General features: G+C 59.6%; 1 protein-coding gene across 2 annotated transcripts in view; it reads left to right on the top strand.

The window, feature by feature from the left end:
* DIDO1 (death inducer-obliterator 1) overlaps positions 1-7178 on the top strand; it is a 44082-nt gene extending 36904 nt beyond the window's left edge. For both annotated transcript variants that reach the window (XM_037060042.1, XM_037060041.1), the window contains exon 16: positions 2758-7178. In XM_037060042.1, coding sequence (XP_036915937.1) covers positions 2758-5846 — 3089 coding nt within the window. In that variant the 3' untranslated portion in view covers positions 5847-7178. The remainder of the gene's footprint in view (positions 1-2757) is intronic.
* Positions 7179-17528: the final 10350 nt, after the last annotated feature.

Here is a 17528-nt window from a genome sequence, read left to right as displayed (position 1 = left end):
CGAGCCTCCCTGTGCTGCCACAGGGACACGCCGCCACGCACCCTGTCTGGGAGCAGGCAGTCGCGTAGGGCAGCGGTTAGCAAGGAGATGGCGCTGGGCTGTCCCGGGTGCACTTGAGTGCCCTGGTCTTTGGCGTGAGTCACTTTAGAAAAACTATACAAAGGGAAAGACTACAGCGTCCAGTCGCTCATGGCCTGGGGTCAGCGCCCGACTCAGTTGCACGGGGCCTGGAGATGAGCTGGGAGGAGAGGCGACGCAGCCCCTGGTCACCGGCACCTGCCATGGCCAGGCTCCTGTCAGTGCGCAGCTGGAGGTTAGCAGGCCCCAGGCCGGTGCCACCCACCTGCGAGGTCAGAGGCGCTGCTGGGAGGCACAGGAGACAGCAGTGAGGAGGAGGTGTTGCCAGAAGTAGGTACTTGCAAATGTGCCCCGAGTTCAGGACGTTGTCTGTCATTCGCAAGACACTTTCCTGGTGTTTGCTCCTTCCTTATAAAGTGCTGTTTTTAAGGCGTGATTTAGAAACTAGCCTTAGAAGACAGCTGAGACTCGTCCCGAGGACGAGGTCTGCAGGCGCAGCTCTCTGCATCCTGCAAAGAAGCTGGTGGAAGGCCCTCAGCGGGACACGGCTCCTTGGCTGTGGAGGGCCGGGAAGATGACACACCCGGTTCCGGCACACCCTGTGGAGGGCTCTGTCCTCCAGGCCTTGACGGGGTCACGTGAAACACAAGGTGGGCTTAGCATGCTGACTCCAGAACCAGGCCCTTGGGGGCATTGGGGCCCCCGGGCCCGGGTCAGCCTCTGCTGGCATTACTCACGGCGCTGTGTCAGTGCCACACATGCCGCAGGAGCCCAGGGCGTCGGGGCGTCCCTCTCCTGCTCCAGGGGGCAAAGAATGGCCCCTGGCGAGTCGGGGGAAGAACGTGGTCTGGGCCAGCAGCTCTGAGAACGGCCAGCCAGCTCCCTGGAACACGATGAGGGGGCACCCCCGCAGGTGAGGACACGCTGATTCCTCAAACCAAGGGTTCATGCTGATTCCCACCTCGGGTCAGTCTCGAGTACGGTGCTAGGGGCCCAGGGAGCTAGTGGTGGGGACACAGCAGTCCTCCGAGCACAGGACCTTCAGGTGTGCGGGGGCAGGTTGGCCACCCGGCCCTGGGCCGCAGGGCAGCAGAGATGCGTCCTCCTGCTTCGGACCCTGCCTCCCAGCTACAGGGCGAGAGGAGAGGGCTGCCCCTGGGGTGAGGAGCTGACTGCAGGACGTGCAGTGACTCGGACGTGCCCCGAGGGGACACCCAGTGGGCCCGCAGCTTCCCATCCGTAGTGAAGAAAAAACGGCGTCACAGGGTTTAGGAACCGGGACGTTCTCGCCCGCAGGCTCTCCCAGGGTTTGTTTTAACGCAAGGACTCCTTTCTGAGTGTAAGCCTGTGGATCCAGTGTGTTCCTCCGGGGCCCTGTCTGACCTGTGTGCATGCACACCTGTGTGCGTTTGCACACTCTGCACCAGTAACCCCTGGGCTCCCGGCCAGGGTCTCCTCCCCACCCTGTCTCACACACGCACGGCGGGACTCCAGCATCCTGTGCAGTGTCCGTGCCTCCTGGTTCCTCACCGTGTGTGTCATGGGTCTTGTATGTATGTGTGAGCCTGCGGAGGGAAGGCTGGGCTGGGTGTCCCTAGGGTTGCCGTGGTCCCTGCCTCTCGTGCCTGTCTCAGCACAGCCTCCCGTGGAGGACAGGCCAGCCTCAGGGTGACGGTCACGTCCCTCAGCAGGCACTGGCCCTAGTGGGGCACCCTCAGGCCCGTCACAGCCCAGTGAGTGTCAGCTGGGACTGGCCGGCCCAAGGCCTTGCACTCCGCCCGCCCCTGCTTTCTGGAGGGCACAGAGCCCTTGCCTCAGCGGGGACACGGTGCCAGCTTTGGGAGCTGTGGTCTGCGTGGGCCCCTCCCACTGCTGGGGAGAGAGGTTGCTCTGAGGAGGCCCTGACATGCCTGAGCCACCGGGGGGAGAGGTGCGGTGCCCCGGCCTTGACCCCAGGGGCCTGGGACGCAGCCGACAGCCTCTGAGTCCTTGCTGGCTGTGCCAGAGCAGCAGGCGGGGACGGTGCTGGTGCCAGTGCTGGTGCCGGCCCCCGCGCTGCCAGACTGAGTGTTAGCTCTCGGCCAGCGAGCGCCCGTGGGGGCTCTTCCTGGGCCTGGAAGGTGCTTGTCCCGCTCACATCTGTGGCAGCACTGTTCCCCCTGGCTGCGACTTCCGCACCAGCCACCAGGGCACTTACCTCCTGGGGCGCACTGCATCGATCGATCGTTGCAGTTTGATTGATCATTGCATCTGGGTTGTGCGACGGGTCCCTAGTCCACAGCTGCGTGTTTGAACGTTTAGCCTCGTGTCACCGCTGCGGCCTGGGCTTGGGCTGGGGGCAGTGCCTTCCTGGTGCGCAGGCCCAGCAGCCACCCAGCCCCTCCTCACACCCCACCCCGCCCCCCGCCGCCCCCGGGCTAGTCAGCACTGCGCCCCCCGCCCCACTGCCTCTGCCACCCCGTTGCCTGAGTGTGAGGGTACATGGCAATGGGAATTCTGACAGTTGGGGTGGATGTACTTGCAAGTGAACCCTTGGTTTGGGGTTTGGGACCTGGGGGTAAATGTCTTCTGCAGTGAGTTCCTCAAACGCTGGACTCCATGGTCCCCACGCTCCCTAAGCTGGGCTCCAGCAGGGAGGGTGGGGCTCAGGCTCTAAAACCTGCACCTGTTGTTTCTCAGGCCTCGAGTCCCCTCGTCCCAACATCATTCTCGGGCTGGTGATCTGTCAGAAAACGAAGCGCCCTTCCACTGCTGGGGAGCTGGACAAGACGGAGGAGAAGCGGGCCCGGCTGCAGGCTCCAGGAGAGGCAGACCCGGCAGGCTGCCCCAGAATGCCCCCGGCCTCGCAGCCAGACAAGAAGCCCCCCAAGTATCAGCTCGGCTCTGGGGACACAGCTGTCAGCAGCACCCCCCCGGGGTCCCCTCCACCGCCACCTCCTCTGCCAGAACCTCCAGCCTCATCCTCATCTTCCTCATCGTCTTCGACCATGTCGAAGACTCTGCCGTCCTTCAAATCAGGCTCCACCGGCACCATCATGGCACCGGCCGCCCCAGTGGCGGTCACAGCAGCCGCCTCCTCGGCCTCCAAGACAGCCTCACCGCTGGAGCACATTCTGCAGACTCTGTTTGGGAAGAAGAAGGCGTTCGACCCTGCAGCCGTGGAGCCCACGGAGCCGGTGCCTGCCGCCCGCCAGGACACCAGGGCGGAGAGCGGGCTGCCGACGGCGCCGCTGCTGGACCCCATTGTCCAACAGTTTGGCCAGCTGTCCAGGGAGCGGGCTCTGGAGGAGGAAGAGGATGACAGGCCCTATGACCCCGAGGAAGAGTATGGCCCCGACCGGGCCCTGGACACTCAGCCCGGGGGTCGCGGGAGGCGGCAGGGTGCGGAGAAGGCCTCCGAGAGCACCGAGCGGGAGGAGGTGGCCTACGACCCCGAGGACGAGACGATTCTAGAAGAGGCCAAAGTGACCGTGGAGGACCTGCCCAACAGGATGTGCACGGACGCCCGGGGCGGCGGTGCCGCTGCGCCCTCCCTGGCCGAGCAGCAGCAGATGATCGAGGAGCTGACCCGGCAGATCGAGGAGCAGAAGCGGCAGGTGCGGGAGCAGGAGGAGGCCCTCAGGCAGCAGCGGGCAGCCGTCGGGGCCTCCATGGCCCACTTCTCCGTGTCGGACGCGCTGATGTCGCCGCCTCCCAAGGCCGCGCTGCCCAAGGCCGAGCTCTTCCCTCAGGAGCCACAGGCTACCGGCAGAGCAGCGGGGCCCCCCAGCAGTCAGGGGCCCGGGCCGGGCTCTGACCCGCGACAGAGTCGAGACCCCCGGCAGGCCCGACGGCTGGCCGCGGAGAGCGGTGAGAGCGAGGGCACAAAGCCTCCCGCCGGCAGCGCGCCCAACCCCCCGCCCTCCAGAGACATGCCCAGCGAGGCCGCCGTCAGTCAGGGGCCGGCACCTGCCCCGGAAGAAAAGGAGCCAAGCCCTCTGGCCTGGGCTCCAGGGGACGAGGCCTCTCGGCCCGCCAAGCAAGAGGGCGCCACGGGGGAGCCCTCGGAGAGCCGGGGTCCGCCGCCTGCCCACGGCGGCCCTCCAGTGGCAGGCGGCCCTGGTCCGGCCCGACCCGCCCGGAAGGTGCTGCTGCCCACGCCGCCCAGCACCACCTTCCCACCTGGCTTCCCGGGGCAGAGCGAGGGGCAGAGCTTCGGCTCCTCTGCGGGGAGGGACCCCTTTCTGAGCCCTGCCATGGTGTCTCAGGACAGAGCCTTTGGCTCGTCCCCGTACGAGGGCCCGAGAAACGCCCCGTTTGCTGACAAGAGTGACCGCTCAGCCACCGAGACAGAAGGAGACAGAGAGCCCCCGGGCAGACTGGGCGAGGGGGCCACCGCCTGCCCCCCGCCGGGGCCCCAGTTCCAGGGCCAGCGTGAGCCCGTGCCCCGCACTTTCGGAACGTCAGGACTTCACGGCCCCAACTTCCCAGGACCACGGGGGCCTGTGCCCCCCTTTCCAGAAGAGAATGTCGTTTCTAACAACGATGGTCCGAGAGGCCCTCCACCTGCCAGATTCGGGGCCCAGAAGGGGCCCATCCCTTCCCTGTTCTCAGGGCCACGTGGGCCACCCCCCTACGGGGAGAGCAGGGGCCCTTCCCCCTCGCACCCAGGGGGGCCCCGAGGGGCGGCTGCGCCCCCATTCGAAGAACGCAAGGACCCGCACGGGGGGACAAGAGAGCTCCAGGACGCTCCTTACTGCGACTCGGCTGGGGCTCCTGCCCCGTTTGAGGGGCCGGATCAAGGCCCCCCAGTGGGAAGCAGAGGCCCAGGCCCGTTCCAGTTTGGAGGCCCCCGGAGGCCTCTGCTGGCCCAGTTTAAAGGGCCCCGGGGAGGCCCTCCTCCCTCCCAGTTTGGGGGTCAGAGAGGACCCCCCCCTGGCCATTTTGTGGGCCCAAGGGGGCCGCACCCTAGTCAGTTTGACGGACCCAGAGGACCAGCAGCAAACTTCCTGCCAGGGCCCAGGGGGGTTCAGCCTCAGCAGTTCGATGAGCAGAGGGTGAGCCCGCCGCCCAGGTTTGCCTCCCAGAGGGCCCCGGCACCCCTCCCGTTTGGGGGCCCTCGCGGATCTGCACCTCTTCCTGACAAAACTGAGCCTGCCCCTCCCCGGTTCCACTTTCAGGGCCCTGCCCCTCAGGGGGTGAAGCCGGCACCCAGGCCTCTGCTGGAGCTGCCCAGCCATCCGCCCCAGCACCGCAAGGACCGCTGGGGCGAGGCCGGCCCAGCAGCTGCCCTGCCCTCTGGGGCTCCCGGCCCGAGCCCGGAGACGGAGGCGCAGTGGGCCCCGCCCGGTTTCCGGGAGGGCACAGCCCCCGAGTGCAGAAACCAGGCGGGCTCCAAAGAGAAGCCGCTGGAGGACCCTGAGACTCGGGCTGAGAACCGGCAGGGCCGTGCCCTGGAGGACCGCAGGCGTGAGCGTAGCCGCAACTGGAGCCGAGAGCGGGACTGGGACCGAGGCCGCGAGTGGGACCGGCACCGGGATAAGGACTCCTGCCGGGGCCGTGAGCGGGACCGCGAGCGGGACTGGGAGCGGAGCCGCGAGCGCAGCCGCAACAGAGACCGGGACCGGGACCGGAGGCGGGACCGGGAGAGGTCCCGGAGCAGAGATCGAGACCGCGCCCGGGAGCGAGGCCGGGACCGCAGGGACCGCAGCAAGAGCAAGGAGAGCATTCGGGACCCCAAGGCTGAGGCCACTGCCCCACGCTCGGCCGACCCTGCCCCCCACACCTAGGCCGTCCCCGCTGGGCTCCTCCCTTTGAAAGCCAAGTTCACAGAATGTGTTGGACAAATCGGTTTTGAAATCGCTATGAACTCAGATGAATAGAACATTCTGGACTTCAGAAATTACTGTAATTTTGTGTATAATGGTTTCTTACAAATTTCCCGTCTTTACAGTTCTGACTCTTTTTTAAAAAAAAACAACTAAAGGACTCTTAACATTTCCATTGAGAATTACGAAATGGGAAAGTGTCTACAAAAGCATATTGCTTTTTCAGATTATACCGTTATCTTTTCCAGGAACTTGACCGGGTGAGTTTTAGGGAACTTCTGCAGACCCCAGAGCGCCTTGGGGAAGCTGGGCACTGGGCGGGGACCGCGCCAGCGGCCTGGGGCCCAGCCAGCGCTCTGGGATGTTGGGAAGCGACACTTGCTAGTGTATTTTTTTTCCCTAAAGAAATTTGAATTACAAATTTCAACCAGGAAACAACACGTTTCTTAGTTTTGCTCAGTTTTTATATATCACCTTATACTTTTTCCCCCCAAAATTAAAAGCAACATCTGAGTACAAATTGTTGCATTTTAAATACCACTTGATTGGAAAAGGCTTCCAGTTTTACCCAAAAGTGAGGAGGTGAACCAATGAAGTGCACTTGGAAGGAAGGGGGCGTGCTCTCTGACTGCAGCCGTCAGGAACGCACTCTTGAACTTTGCCTTCAGCCCGGTGCCTCCTGCATCGGGTGGGGGGCGGGGGAGCGCACCGGCTCTGAGCCACCAGCTTGCCAAGGGCAGCTCTCAGAGCGAGTCTGAAAACGAGCAGCGTTCCATAGAGGACAGGACAGGACGGGAGCGTGGCCCTCAGCACCTGCATGGCCTGTGGGGGGCGTGACGAGAAAACCTTGCTAACTCATTTGGCCCTACAAATATACTTTGATATTTTTTTACATTTTCATAAACTTGCAGATGTACAATTAGAGGTGTCCTCTGCTCTCTGGGGTCTGTTCTTCATTGCACATCGCTGCCCACCCCCCTTCCTCTCACAGACGCCGGGCCGCCCGGTGAGGCCCCAGCGGGGAGGGGGCCCCCACTGTGATCAGCAGGTGTCCAACCACCACGGTGTCGAGTCCCAGCGGCTAATGCGATGTGAAGGCTTTTTTACACGTAAAACAGATTTTTCTAATTTAAATACACAAATGTAAAAATCAAGTGTGTTTCTTTAGGTTGACTCAATAGATTTTTCTGTAAATTGTATTTTATATGGCAAAGTATTATATCACTGTCCATTAGCACATGGAACTTGGTAGGTTTTGTTACTTGAAGTAGAATAAACATCAATGAGGCTTTCTGTCCGTGTGATCGCGTCCTCTCCTTGGTGGGAGGTCGGGGCTGGACGGGACACCTCAGCCACACCCCAGGGGCCAGGTTTTGGGGCATGCGCAGGGGCGAGTTCTGGGGTGAGCCCCCTTACAGCCGGCATCCAGAGGCACCTGCTTCAGGGAACTGCTGAGGTGCCGCCGGGCAGAGTGGGACGAAGCCCCTATGGCCGTGCGTGCGGGTCTCAGGTTGTCGGGCAGGAAGTCTGAGGCCACCCCGGGAAGTCGGGCAGGTGCGTGGGTAGCTTCTGGCCGCTTCATCACGGCAAGGCATCTGCTCACGCATCACGTCTCGTGCAGAGTTTTGGCAGATTATCCAGTCACCCAGATGCCTCAGCCAGGCTACCGCCTAGATTTGGTGCCCTGTGACTTCTGGCTTTTCTCAAAACTACAGTCACCTTTGGCCCTGGCTGGTGTGGCTCCAGTGGATTGAGCACTGGCGTGAGGACAAAAGGTCGCCGGTTCGATTCCCAGTCAGGGCACTTGCCTGGGTTGTGGGCCAGGTCCCCCGTTGGGGGCGCATGAGAGGGAACCAACTGATGTTCTTTCATGTTTCGGTGTTTCTTCCCTCTCTTTCTTCCTCCTTTCCCCTTTCTCTGCAAACAAATAAAGTATTTTTCAAAGCAAGTCAATAAAATTGCCTTTGAAAGGGAAGAAATTCGGGCGGTGGGATGAGATTCCGGACAACACGGCAGGGTGTCTGAGGGTGGTTCCCACAAAGGACCCTGAGCGGAGTATTTTCAATAGTGGGAGAGCAGCTGGGAGAATGGCGTGAGGTCCCGAGGTGCCCACTTTGAAGGGGACAGAGGCGTCACTGCCCTACGCAGCACGTTTCTTGCACCTTCTTCAACACACGTGAAGGAGGCCTGGCGGAAGCCTCTGGATGCTCGCCCACAGCCTGTATGGATGTCTGCTGGTTGGCCCAAGCCCCGACATGACTCGAGGTGGCCAGTGTCCTCCCCCAGGGAGCACCGGGCAGTGCTGCCCTTCGTCCTGGAAAGCCACTTCCTTCCATTTGGCCTTGATCTGTAGGAAGCCGTTTACCTCGTTTTCTTGCACATTTGGGGCCCGGGCCTGATATGTGTGCAAAGGAGCCGTGTGGTGGGGTCTCTGACACCCCCCACCTGCCCACTGGGGTCTCTGTCACCTCTGACCCGCCCACCTGGGTCTTGGTTACCCGGCCTACCTGCCCACCTGGGCTCGCTGGCCTCACCACTGAGGTCTCTGGCAGAAGCCCCAGGAGCCAAGCTCGGGGTCTGGAACCCCTGCGGGGTGTTCTCACCGTGTGTTGTTTACGAGGTGAGCCCAGTGAAGCCAGGCCGCCCCCTGGGATTGGGCCTGGAGGAAAGAAGGCTCGGCCTCGCATCTATGGGCACCCCACTGGGAGCGGGGACAGAAGACAGCCTTGGCTTCTGATCATTGAAAAGCCGGACAGTCGCCATCTCGATTTTACTGTCTCTTCTGGGCGTGGGGGTGTCACTGTGCTCCAACATTGCCATTCTAAGTGGGGACCCCGGTCAGCAGCAAGTGCATCGGTCTGGGGGCCGCGCCGCCACCGGGAAGACGGTGCCCCCACACGTTCCCTGCCCCTGGGGCCTGCTGGCTTAGAACCTGCTTTTCCACCGGTTCCCCGGGCCGTTCAGTCGACACCGGGGGCTGAGTCGGCAGCACGCTTCCCGTCCATGCCCTTCTGTGTACTTCACTGTTTGCAGGCAGGAGCTGGTCAGGACGGAGGAAGCTGCAGGCGCCCGGCACTCAGACGGAGGACCTTGTTCCAAGACCGGTTCCTAAGGAATGGGAAAACTGCAGGCGCCCCAGGGCTAAGATAAAGGACACGAGGCAGGACAGGGCCCTGTTCTGAGACTGTTGGCCTGGCTTTCTGGGAAAGCGGTGAGTCACGGTGAGTCATGACTGCACCTGCGCAGAAGATGCTACCTGTTTCCCTGTGATAGTGTTGTGATAAATGAGCACCGTGGGACCCCCTTCCCTGCCAGTCAAGGAAAATCATGGGAGACCCCATGCACAGCAGCGTTAAAGTGAAATAACTACGTGTAAAAGCCCGCCCGAACCAGCCCGGACACATGCGCCCTTAAGAACAGAATCCCTCCTGCCCCTGAGGTCCATCTCTGCCTGGAACTGGCCTGCTCCCGTGTTCTGCGGAGTGTACTGTTGCTTCCTTCAGCAGCCTGCTCTCACTCTTTCTGCTGTACACTCTCTGTGTGTTCGGTTCAATTCTTGTGGTCACCAAGAACCTGGTCACCCGTGCCCACCTGTGGCAGATTTTGTCCAGCCAGCTAGGAGAGCGGTGAGCCCCCTTGGCTGCCCTGGTGCCCAGGGAGGCCCCTCGCCATTGCCATCGACGGCGTTTTGGTGAGTTCGATGTTCCCTGATGGAGGGGGCCGCTGAATGGCGGTCACAGGTCAGGCAGCTAAGAGCCCCAAGGGCACCCGCCGCTGGAGGACACCCGAGATAGAATACACCGGGCGTGGAATGGGGTCAGCCTCAGCCCCCGCCAGGTGTGAGAACATGTCCCCACCCCGGCGAGGCACACCGTGAGAGCCACGAGACACGGCCCCGCCCGAGGCCGACTCCACATGGGCACGGTCTGACCTCCCATTCGGGACGTCAGTCACCACCTCGCCTGCACTACGACTTCCTTTTTCAGTCTCCTCGTTGGGTCCACAGATGGTCTTTTACCCCTGTCCTTCCCGGCTGACTTTTGGCCTTTATACCTGCACCTGTGCCCCACCTGCATTTTGTGTAGGAAGGGTTCCTGCCGTCTTTGTACCCAGACTATTTGTTTGGGGGTTGCTAATAGTGGCCAAGCACAGTTGTAGGAATGGACCGTTCCCATCTTTGGCACGTACATATTCTCATGGCAAGCAGCGACGTCGGCCAGCGTCGCTCACCGGGCGCCTCCTGGTCATCTGTCACCAGAAAGGGCCGCGTGGAACCACTTTGACCCAAGCCGTTGAATTTTAAATTCTAAGGTGGTTTATCGGCCCTACAGGGGTATTTTAATTTCCCTCTTGGCCCACGGTCCTGCTGTGAGGCCCCCCTCTCCAGTGTGAAGGGGGGAACACAGACACCTCTTGAGGTTCCTTCTGGGGAAATTTCAGACGCAGATACAGTTTCTTAAAGCTCTGGGAAAAGCATGTAGAAGAACACCCGAGGGTCTTCATGATTTGGGAGAGAGTCATTTTACAATGAGATCCTCTTGGTGCCCCTCTTGGTTAACGGGGCCAGAAACTATTTTGCTAGTAAGACACCTTTTTCGCACCAGACCCGCCGAGGGCTTCCAGCAAAGTGAGGGTCTCCACAGATGGAGGAAACAGGGATGGAAACACAGCCAGACCACCTGGGTGGAGCAGTGGGCCTGGAGTCGTCAGGATGACAGGCAACTGACCGAGGACGCTGGGCTGGTTCCTTCTGGGCGGTCTCTGCTGCCTGGACCCTCTGGAGGACCCTGAACCCTGCATATGGTGTCCAGGGACCTCACAACCTCTGAATTAAACAGAGAAAAAGAAACAGATGTAGGCTGTGGAGGGCCTCTCAAACCTTTTAGGTTTCTGTTGGCCACACTCACTAGGATTTCTCTCGCCAGGGACACCTGGGAGGACGCCCTGTGGCCCACTAGGAGAGCCCCTGAGGCAGGCAAAGGCGGGTGCCTCCAGGTTGCGCAGGAATGTCTTTGGGCTTCTTTCTTCCCCCTTCCCTTTCCTGTCACTGAAGTCCAGATGGCAACCACACCCTCCATTCCTTTCAGATCGCCACTGGGTACATTCTTAGCGATTGAGATACATTTGACCCTAAACATTTAGAAGGGAAGAGGTTAGTTTTCTTTTGAAATGCTGTTCGGCCCCAGTATAAGTTAGGGGTGGAGACACACTGTCTGAGAACCAGTGGGAGTTATAACGCTATCCCACAGTCCGATCTATTCTGCCAGAGGGCAGGCAAAGGGCCCGGAATTCCTGGCATGCAGGCATTTGCGGCTCTGCACGTAGATCCCTGGCTTTGTCCCGGCCCCACCCTGACAGAACCTGCCGCCCCAGTGTTGGTCACTTAGAAGACCCCCTCCTTAGTCCCCCAGCTGTCTCTCAAGGGAGATTAAGGGGACCCCAGAGTGCGGGCGTCTCTGCCCCTACCTTAGAGGGAGTGACCTCTCCACCACCCTATGCTACAGACAACCCAAAGCTAGGAGCTGAGGAAAAGCCCAGCCCCCCAGCACGCACTGGTGCGGGGCTTCTTATCTCCATACCCCTCCCACACTCCTCCCACCCTCGGGGGAGAGAGCAGGCGCCCGAGGGGCTACAAGGGTCGCAGTGCCCTTCTCCATGGCTGATTTACGACCGTGTGGAGACAGGCTAGGGAGTGTTCCGGAGGGCCTCTGTGTCTCACTTGTGGTTCCCAGACTCCTACTTTAGCCTTTCGTATGTCGTGGGGGGATTTGTACAGAGCTCTGACCACCTGCCCTTCCCCCGGCCAGAAACAGCAGGCCTAGGAGGAGGCCGGCGGACACGCAGGCCAGCCCCACACCCGGAACACTGGCACCAAGCAGCCTGCCGTCGAAGCCGTCCCAGGCCAGGATCCCGACAGGGGTACAACACTCAGGGGGGATTTGGAACAGGGATGCAGTGGTAGGTCGCCTACTGGCAGGAATGAGAAACCGCGTCAAGGAACCTGGAAACTATGAAAAGATCACCCAGGACAAGCAAGAGAACGCAGCTCTCTTCAGAAACAGACTCGCAGAAGCCTTCCAAAAATACCCAGACTTGGACCCATCATCCGGGGAGCGTCGGATCTTGATAGGACAGCATTTTATGAGTCAGTCTGCCCCTGGTAGTCGCAGGAAGCTTCAGAAAGTACAAACGGGCCTGCAGCGCCCCCTAGAGCAGCTCATGGGTACCGCCTTTTCGAGGGAAGAAGCCAGGGAGAGGAGGGAGGGAGAGCTCCTCACACTGGCCTTTCCTGGCGCTGTTGTCGGAAAGCGGCCCCGTCAGGGAGGCTTGGGGACGCCTCGAGAGGGTCAGGGCCGGAAGGATCGGACCTGCTGTGGGTGCCGGCGCCCCAAACACTGGGCCCTCGGCCCCTCGGGGACCTGTGGTCTCTGCAAGAACGTCAGCTCTGACCCCTAGCACTGGGAGGTAGACTGCCCCATTCCCAGAGCGGAGAGGGGGCATCACCCAAGGCCATGGCCGCCCTGGAGGGCTGAGGGTGGCTGGGGAACCGGTGGACCCCAGGGAATGGACACTCACATTCCCATCTCTACCGGGAGCCCAGTGACTCTGCACGTGGCAGGTAAGAAAACGGACTTTCTTGTTGACACTGGGGCCGCTTCCTTGGTCTGCACCTCCTACTCCGGACCAGTTCCCCCCCCCCCCCCCCGATCAGCTGAGATAATGAGGATCGAGGGAAACCTCAAGGCCCATTTCTTTTTAAAAGATTTTATTTATTCATTTATTTTAGGCAGGAGGGAAGGGCGGGAGAGAAACCTCGGTGCGTGGCTGCCACCTAGTGGGGACCTGACCTGGCCCGAGACCCAGGCCTGTGCCCTGGACCGGGAATCGAGCTGGTGATTCCAGGGTTCATGGGCGGATGCTCAGTCCACTGAGCCACACCAGCCAGGGCCACATTAAGGCTTCTTGCTGCATACTCCCTATCACTCGCCAGCCCGAGAGTCAAATATTCAAACGCGTCTTTTCGATTGCTCCTCAGCGCCCTGTCCCTCTGTTAGGCCGGGACCTTCTGGCCCCAGTAGAAACCATCTTGTCATTCCCTGAAGAGCCACTGGGGTTAATAAGCAAGGTCACGAGAGTTGGTAGGAGCCGAAACCAGGAGGGGATCCCAAGTTCAGTTCCGGATGCAGTAGACCCGTGAGTCCGGGGGCCAGGGGCTCTCGGAAGGGCAAAGACTGCATTGCCAGCTGTTACGATCCAAGGGAGCCCAGGTGGGTCCCCCTCACAGGAAGCAGTGCCCTGTTAGATGGCAGGCTTTGCAGGGGTGGCAGCCCATTGTAACTCGATTCACGGGACGTGGGCACACAGTTCCCTGTGAGTGTCCTTGCAACGCTCCCATGTCACCAGTGACGAGCCCGCAGGAGAGGACAGGCCAGGCCAGGGTCCGAGGTTAGTCAGGGAAGCAGTAGCCCCTCCACACCCGATGGAAGCTGACGCTCACACCTTGCTCTCGCAGGTGCCTGAGGACGCTCTGGGGTGTTCGGTGTTAGATTTGAGGGATGCCTTCTCCTGCGTCCCTTTGAGCCCCGATCTTCCGAGTGGACAGATCCAAAGATGAGGACACATCAGCCTTACACTTGGACCGTACTGCCACAAGGGCTCAGGGACAGTCCCCACCTCTGTGCTAGGGTGTTCAGACAGTCCCCGAGAGAGCGGCAGTTACGAGGAGGAGCCGTTTCACACAATACGCAGGTGACACACTCATCTGCTGTCCCTCCAAGGGGACCCAAATGCCACCCACACTCCGAATGTCCTCGCTGAAAGAGGATGTCGGGTACCAAGGAAGAAGGCTCAGATGGCCAAAGAAAAGGTAAATTATCTAGGGTACACGTTTACGCCTGGGTCTTGGCAATTATCACAGGAAAGAGTTGAAGACATTGCTAAGTTAACGCCACCTGCCACTAAAAAGCAGCTTCCCGCCTTTTTAGGAATGGCAGGGTTCTGTAGGGTCTGCGTCCCTGCCTTGGGCTAGTTGCCAAACCTTTGTACGAAGCCACTTGGGGGGCCAGACACCGCAGCCATTTTATGGGAAAAGGAAGGTGATCGGGCTTGTGATAAAATCCAGCAGGCCCTAGTCAAGGCCCCGGCCCCAGGCAGCCCCGACTTGAACGAGGCTTTCTCCCTCTACACAGCAGAGAAGCAAGGAATGGCTTTAGGGGTCTCAGTGCCACAACTAGGGGGGATGAACCTCAACCGGTTGCCTATTTCTCTACAAAAGTGGACACGGTAGCAGCCGGGGGTGGGGGGTGGCCGCGGGGCTCCGTGCCTCAGAGCAGTTGCAGCCACAGCCACGCAAACCGAGGAAGCTGCTAACCTCTCGGGCAGAAGTCAGAGGTCTTAACTCTGTCGACATCAGGTACAGGGCACCTCTGGCTAACGGGAGCCAGACTGACCTCATGGCAGGCCCTTCTCCTGGACAATCCTGAAGCAACTGTGAAGACACGTAACCCCTCAAATCCAGCCTCCCTGATGCCCACAGCATCAGCCCCAGACTTGACCCGTCCCTGCTCAGACATTATTCGTCTTCCTCACTCCAGCAGGACTGACTTGCTAGACCAACCCTTAGAAACCCCTGGCTACAAGTGGTTCCCCGAGGGGAGTGGCTTTGTTCAGAGTGGGCAGCGAGAGGCGGGGTCCGCAGAGGTCTGTTTGTGTGACACCCTGAGGTGTGACCCCTGCCGCCCTTTCCCTCAGCCCGAAAGTAGAGATCAGAGCCCTTGCCCGGCTCTCGTCCTAGGACAAGGAAGAAGAGCCGAGACCCCAAACGTGCCCCCCCTGTTCTGCACACTCACGCTGCCACACGGAAAGGATGAGGGCTCCTCCCCCACTAAACACGGGCCAGAAACCTGGGACTATGGGGAACAGCCAGGCTCTCTGAGCAAGTGGCATTGTGCAGGGCAAAGGCCACCAGAAGGGCATGTCCCCTGTCTTTTGGGGACATGGGAGAGCAGGCCGAGCAGCAAAGAAAGCAGCACCAGGGACTGAGAAACAAACGGCCTTACTTCCCTCTGTAAGCGGCTCAGACATCAAGGCCAATGACACATCTGAGGAAACATCCTGGGCTTTGTCCAGGATAGGTGTCCGGGAAGGACCCTGGACATGTATTGGCCAGAGGCTCTTCCTCCCCAGGCCTCTCAGTGGAAATTCTTTTTTAAAAAAAGTATTATGTATTTATTTATTTTTAGAGAGAGGGGAAGGGAGGGAAAAAGAAAGGGAGAGAAACATCAATGTGTGGTTGACTCTCTCGTGCGCCCCCTAGTGGGGAACCTGACCTGGCCCACAACCCAGGGCTGTGCCCTGACTGGGAATCGAACCGGCGACCCTTTGGTTCCTAGGCTGTCACCCAGTCCACTGAGCCACACCAGCCAGGGCCCAGTGGAAATTCTTACAGGCTTTGCGGGACTCCTTGCACATCGGGAGGGATGCTTCAATGTCCGTGTTGGATAAAATAGGCAGGGGAACAGCTACTACAATGAGGAAAAGCTGCTGGGCTTGTACCCCACGTGCCCATGACAACCCTGGGCAAAGCCATCCCTGCTCCCGCCAACAGAGCCTGTTCAGCGAAGAGGGACCGACCTGGGAGAGGACTGGGGGGTCGGTTTTACCAAAATGCCTGCTTGCAGAGGACATAAGCGCTTACTAGTCCTGACAGATACCATCACTGGGTGGATTGAGGCTTTTCCGACGGAGAGTGCCCCAGAAGTAGCAAAAGCTCTCCTGAAGGAAACAATACCCCGGGTTGGTCTCCCGCGATCCCTACAGACGGATAGTGGGCCATCTCTCACCTCTAGGGTCACTCAAGTGGTCTCTGAAGACCTAGGCATAAAATGTTACCTCCCCTGCACCCGGGGACCACAGTCCTCTGGAAAGGCAGGAAGGGCAAACCAGACGTTAAAAGGGCCACGAGCAAAACTCTGTCAGGAGACTCCCGAAAACTGGCTAAGCTGCTCCCTATTCAACCCTCCTGAGAATGAGGGGCTCCCCTAAGGCCAATGCGGAGCTCAGCCCACGCAAAATGCTGTCTGGCCCACCCTTTCCAACTCTAGGTCAGATATTTGATGGAGAGCCATCAAGCAGTAAGTGTATAATAAACTCAGGGCAAGTGCAGAAAGTTCTCCAGGGACGTGGAAACAAAGTCCCACCAGCCCCAAAAGGGCACTTTCACACGGGGGACTGGGCACCCCTTCAAAGCTGGGAGGAGGCGTCACCAGCAGGCCGACTCAACCCTGGGTGGAAGGGGCCCTGCCAGGTAGCCCTGCGTTCCGCCATAGCCGCAAAACTTCTAGAGATCGGTGGTTGGGTTCATACTTCCAGGGGAAAGCAGGCTCCCGCCAACCCCGATCCGACTCAGGACCAGCTGGAAACCCGAAGCCCAGACCACACCAGCGAGCTGAGGGGGGGCCTCGGGTTCCTGTTCGGAAGGAGGAAGCCCTAAAGCACAGGTGGCAAACACAAAGCCCCCGGGCTGAATCCGGCCCTCCACCTCGTTTCTACCCGGTGGCAGCGCCGAGCCCTGGCTTAACTGTTCAGGAGTAATTACATTTACCGAGTCCCAAAATTACATTTGGGCCTTTAAAGGCCACCATGAGGCTGATGTGGCCCCCGGGGAAAATGAGTCTGACATCCCTGTCCTAAAGGGTAAGTGACCTTTGATGGCGCTGTACTAACATCACCGTCGTTCTGGAGGGTCACGCCTCTTGGAAACTTCCTGTTGGCACTGGTCCTCTGCAGGAAGGCTCGTTTCCTTCCTTCTGGGTGGAATCCTGTCTACGAGTGTCCGAAATGAATATGTCTTTGTCGTTTCTACTAACCACTCTCTGCTCGCCTCTAGATAGAATAGGGCGAGAGTTTCCTGGTTCTCGATAGACAGGGACGACTGCTCCATCTAAGCTGGAAGTAGTTACAGAAGGATGATCTTTGTCCTTCAATAACCCCCCCAAAATTTTTGAGAACCATGTCTCTCATGGGGGAAGTTGAGGCAGGGGGATGGTCAGGAAGCAGAAAACTCCAGAGGTGCCCCGGGGCTAAGACAAAGGACATCGATACAGGATAGAGACCCTGTTCTAAGACCGGCTGCCCCCACTTTCTGGAAAAGCGCTCAATCACAGTGAGTCATGAGTGCACCTGCGTAGAAGATGCTACGTGGCTCCTGCTTCATTAGAATAGTGCTATGATAAATCAACACTGTGGGACCCCCTTCCTGGTGGCCAGTCAAGGAAAATCATGGGAGACCACATGGATAGCAGTTTTTTTTAGGTCAACAGTATTTATTGAGCATTCATTGTACACAGAACAGTAGCTTTAAAGTAATATAACTACTCACACATGCACAATAAAACCCAGCCCAAACCAGCCAGGACATATGCTCCCTTTAAGAACAGGTCCCTCCAGGCCCTGAGGTCCACCTCTGCTAAGAGGTGACCAGCTCCCATGTTCTGCGGAGTGTACAGTCGCTTAATCAATCTGCTCTCACTCTTTCTGCTACAAACTCTGTGTGTTCAGTTCAATTCCATGTCTGCTATCACCAAGAACCTGGTTACCTGTGCCCACCTTCGACAGTTTTATAATTTTGCTCTTTAAACTCGG

The sequence above is a fragment of the Sturnira hondurensis genome, unplaced genomic scaffold, assembly GCF_014824575.4.
Source record: "Sturnira hondurensis isolate 20B ecotype Veracruz unplaced genomic scaffold, ASM1482457v3 Scaffold0011378, whole genome shotgun sequence".
NCBI lineage: Eukaryota > Metazoa > Chordata > Mammalia > Chiroptera > Phyllostomidae > Sturnira > Sturnira hondurensis.
The sequence above is the reverse complement of the archived record's forward strand: the minus strand, read 5'-3'. Positions and strand labels throughout refer to the sequence as shown.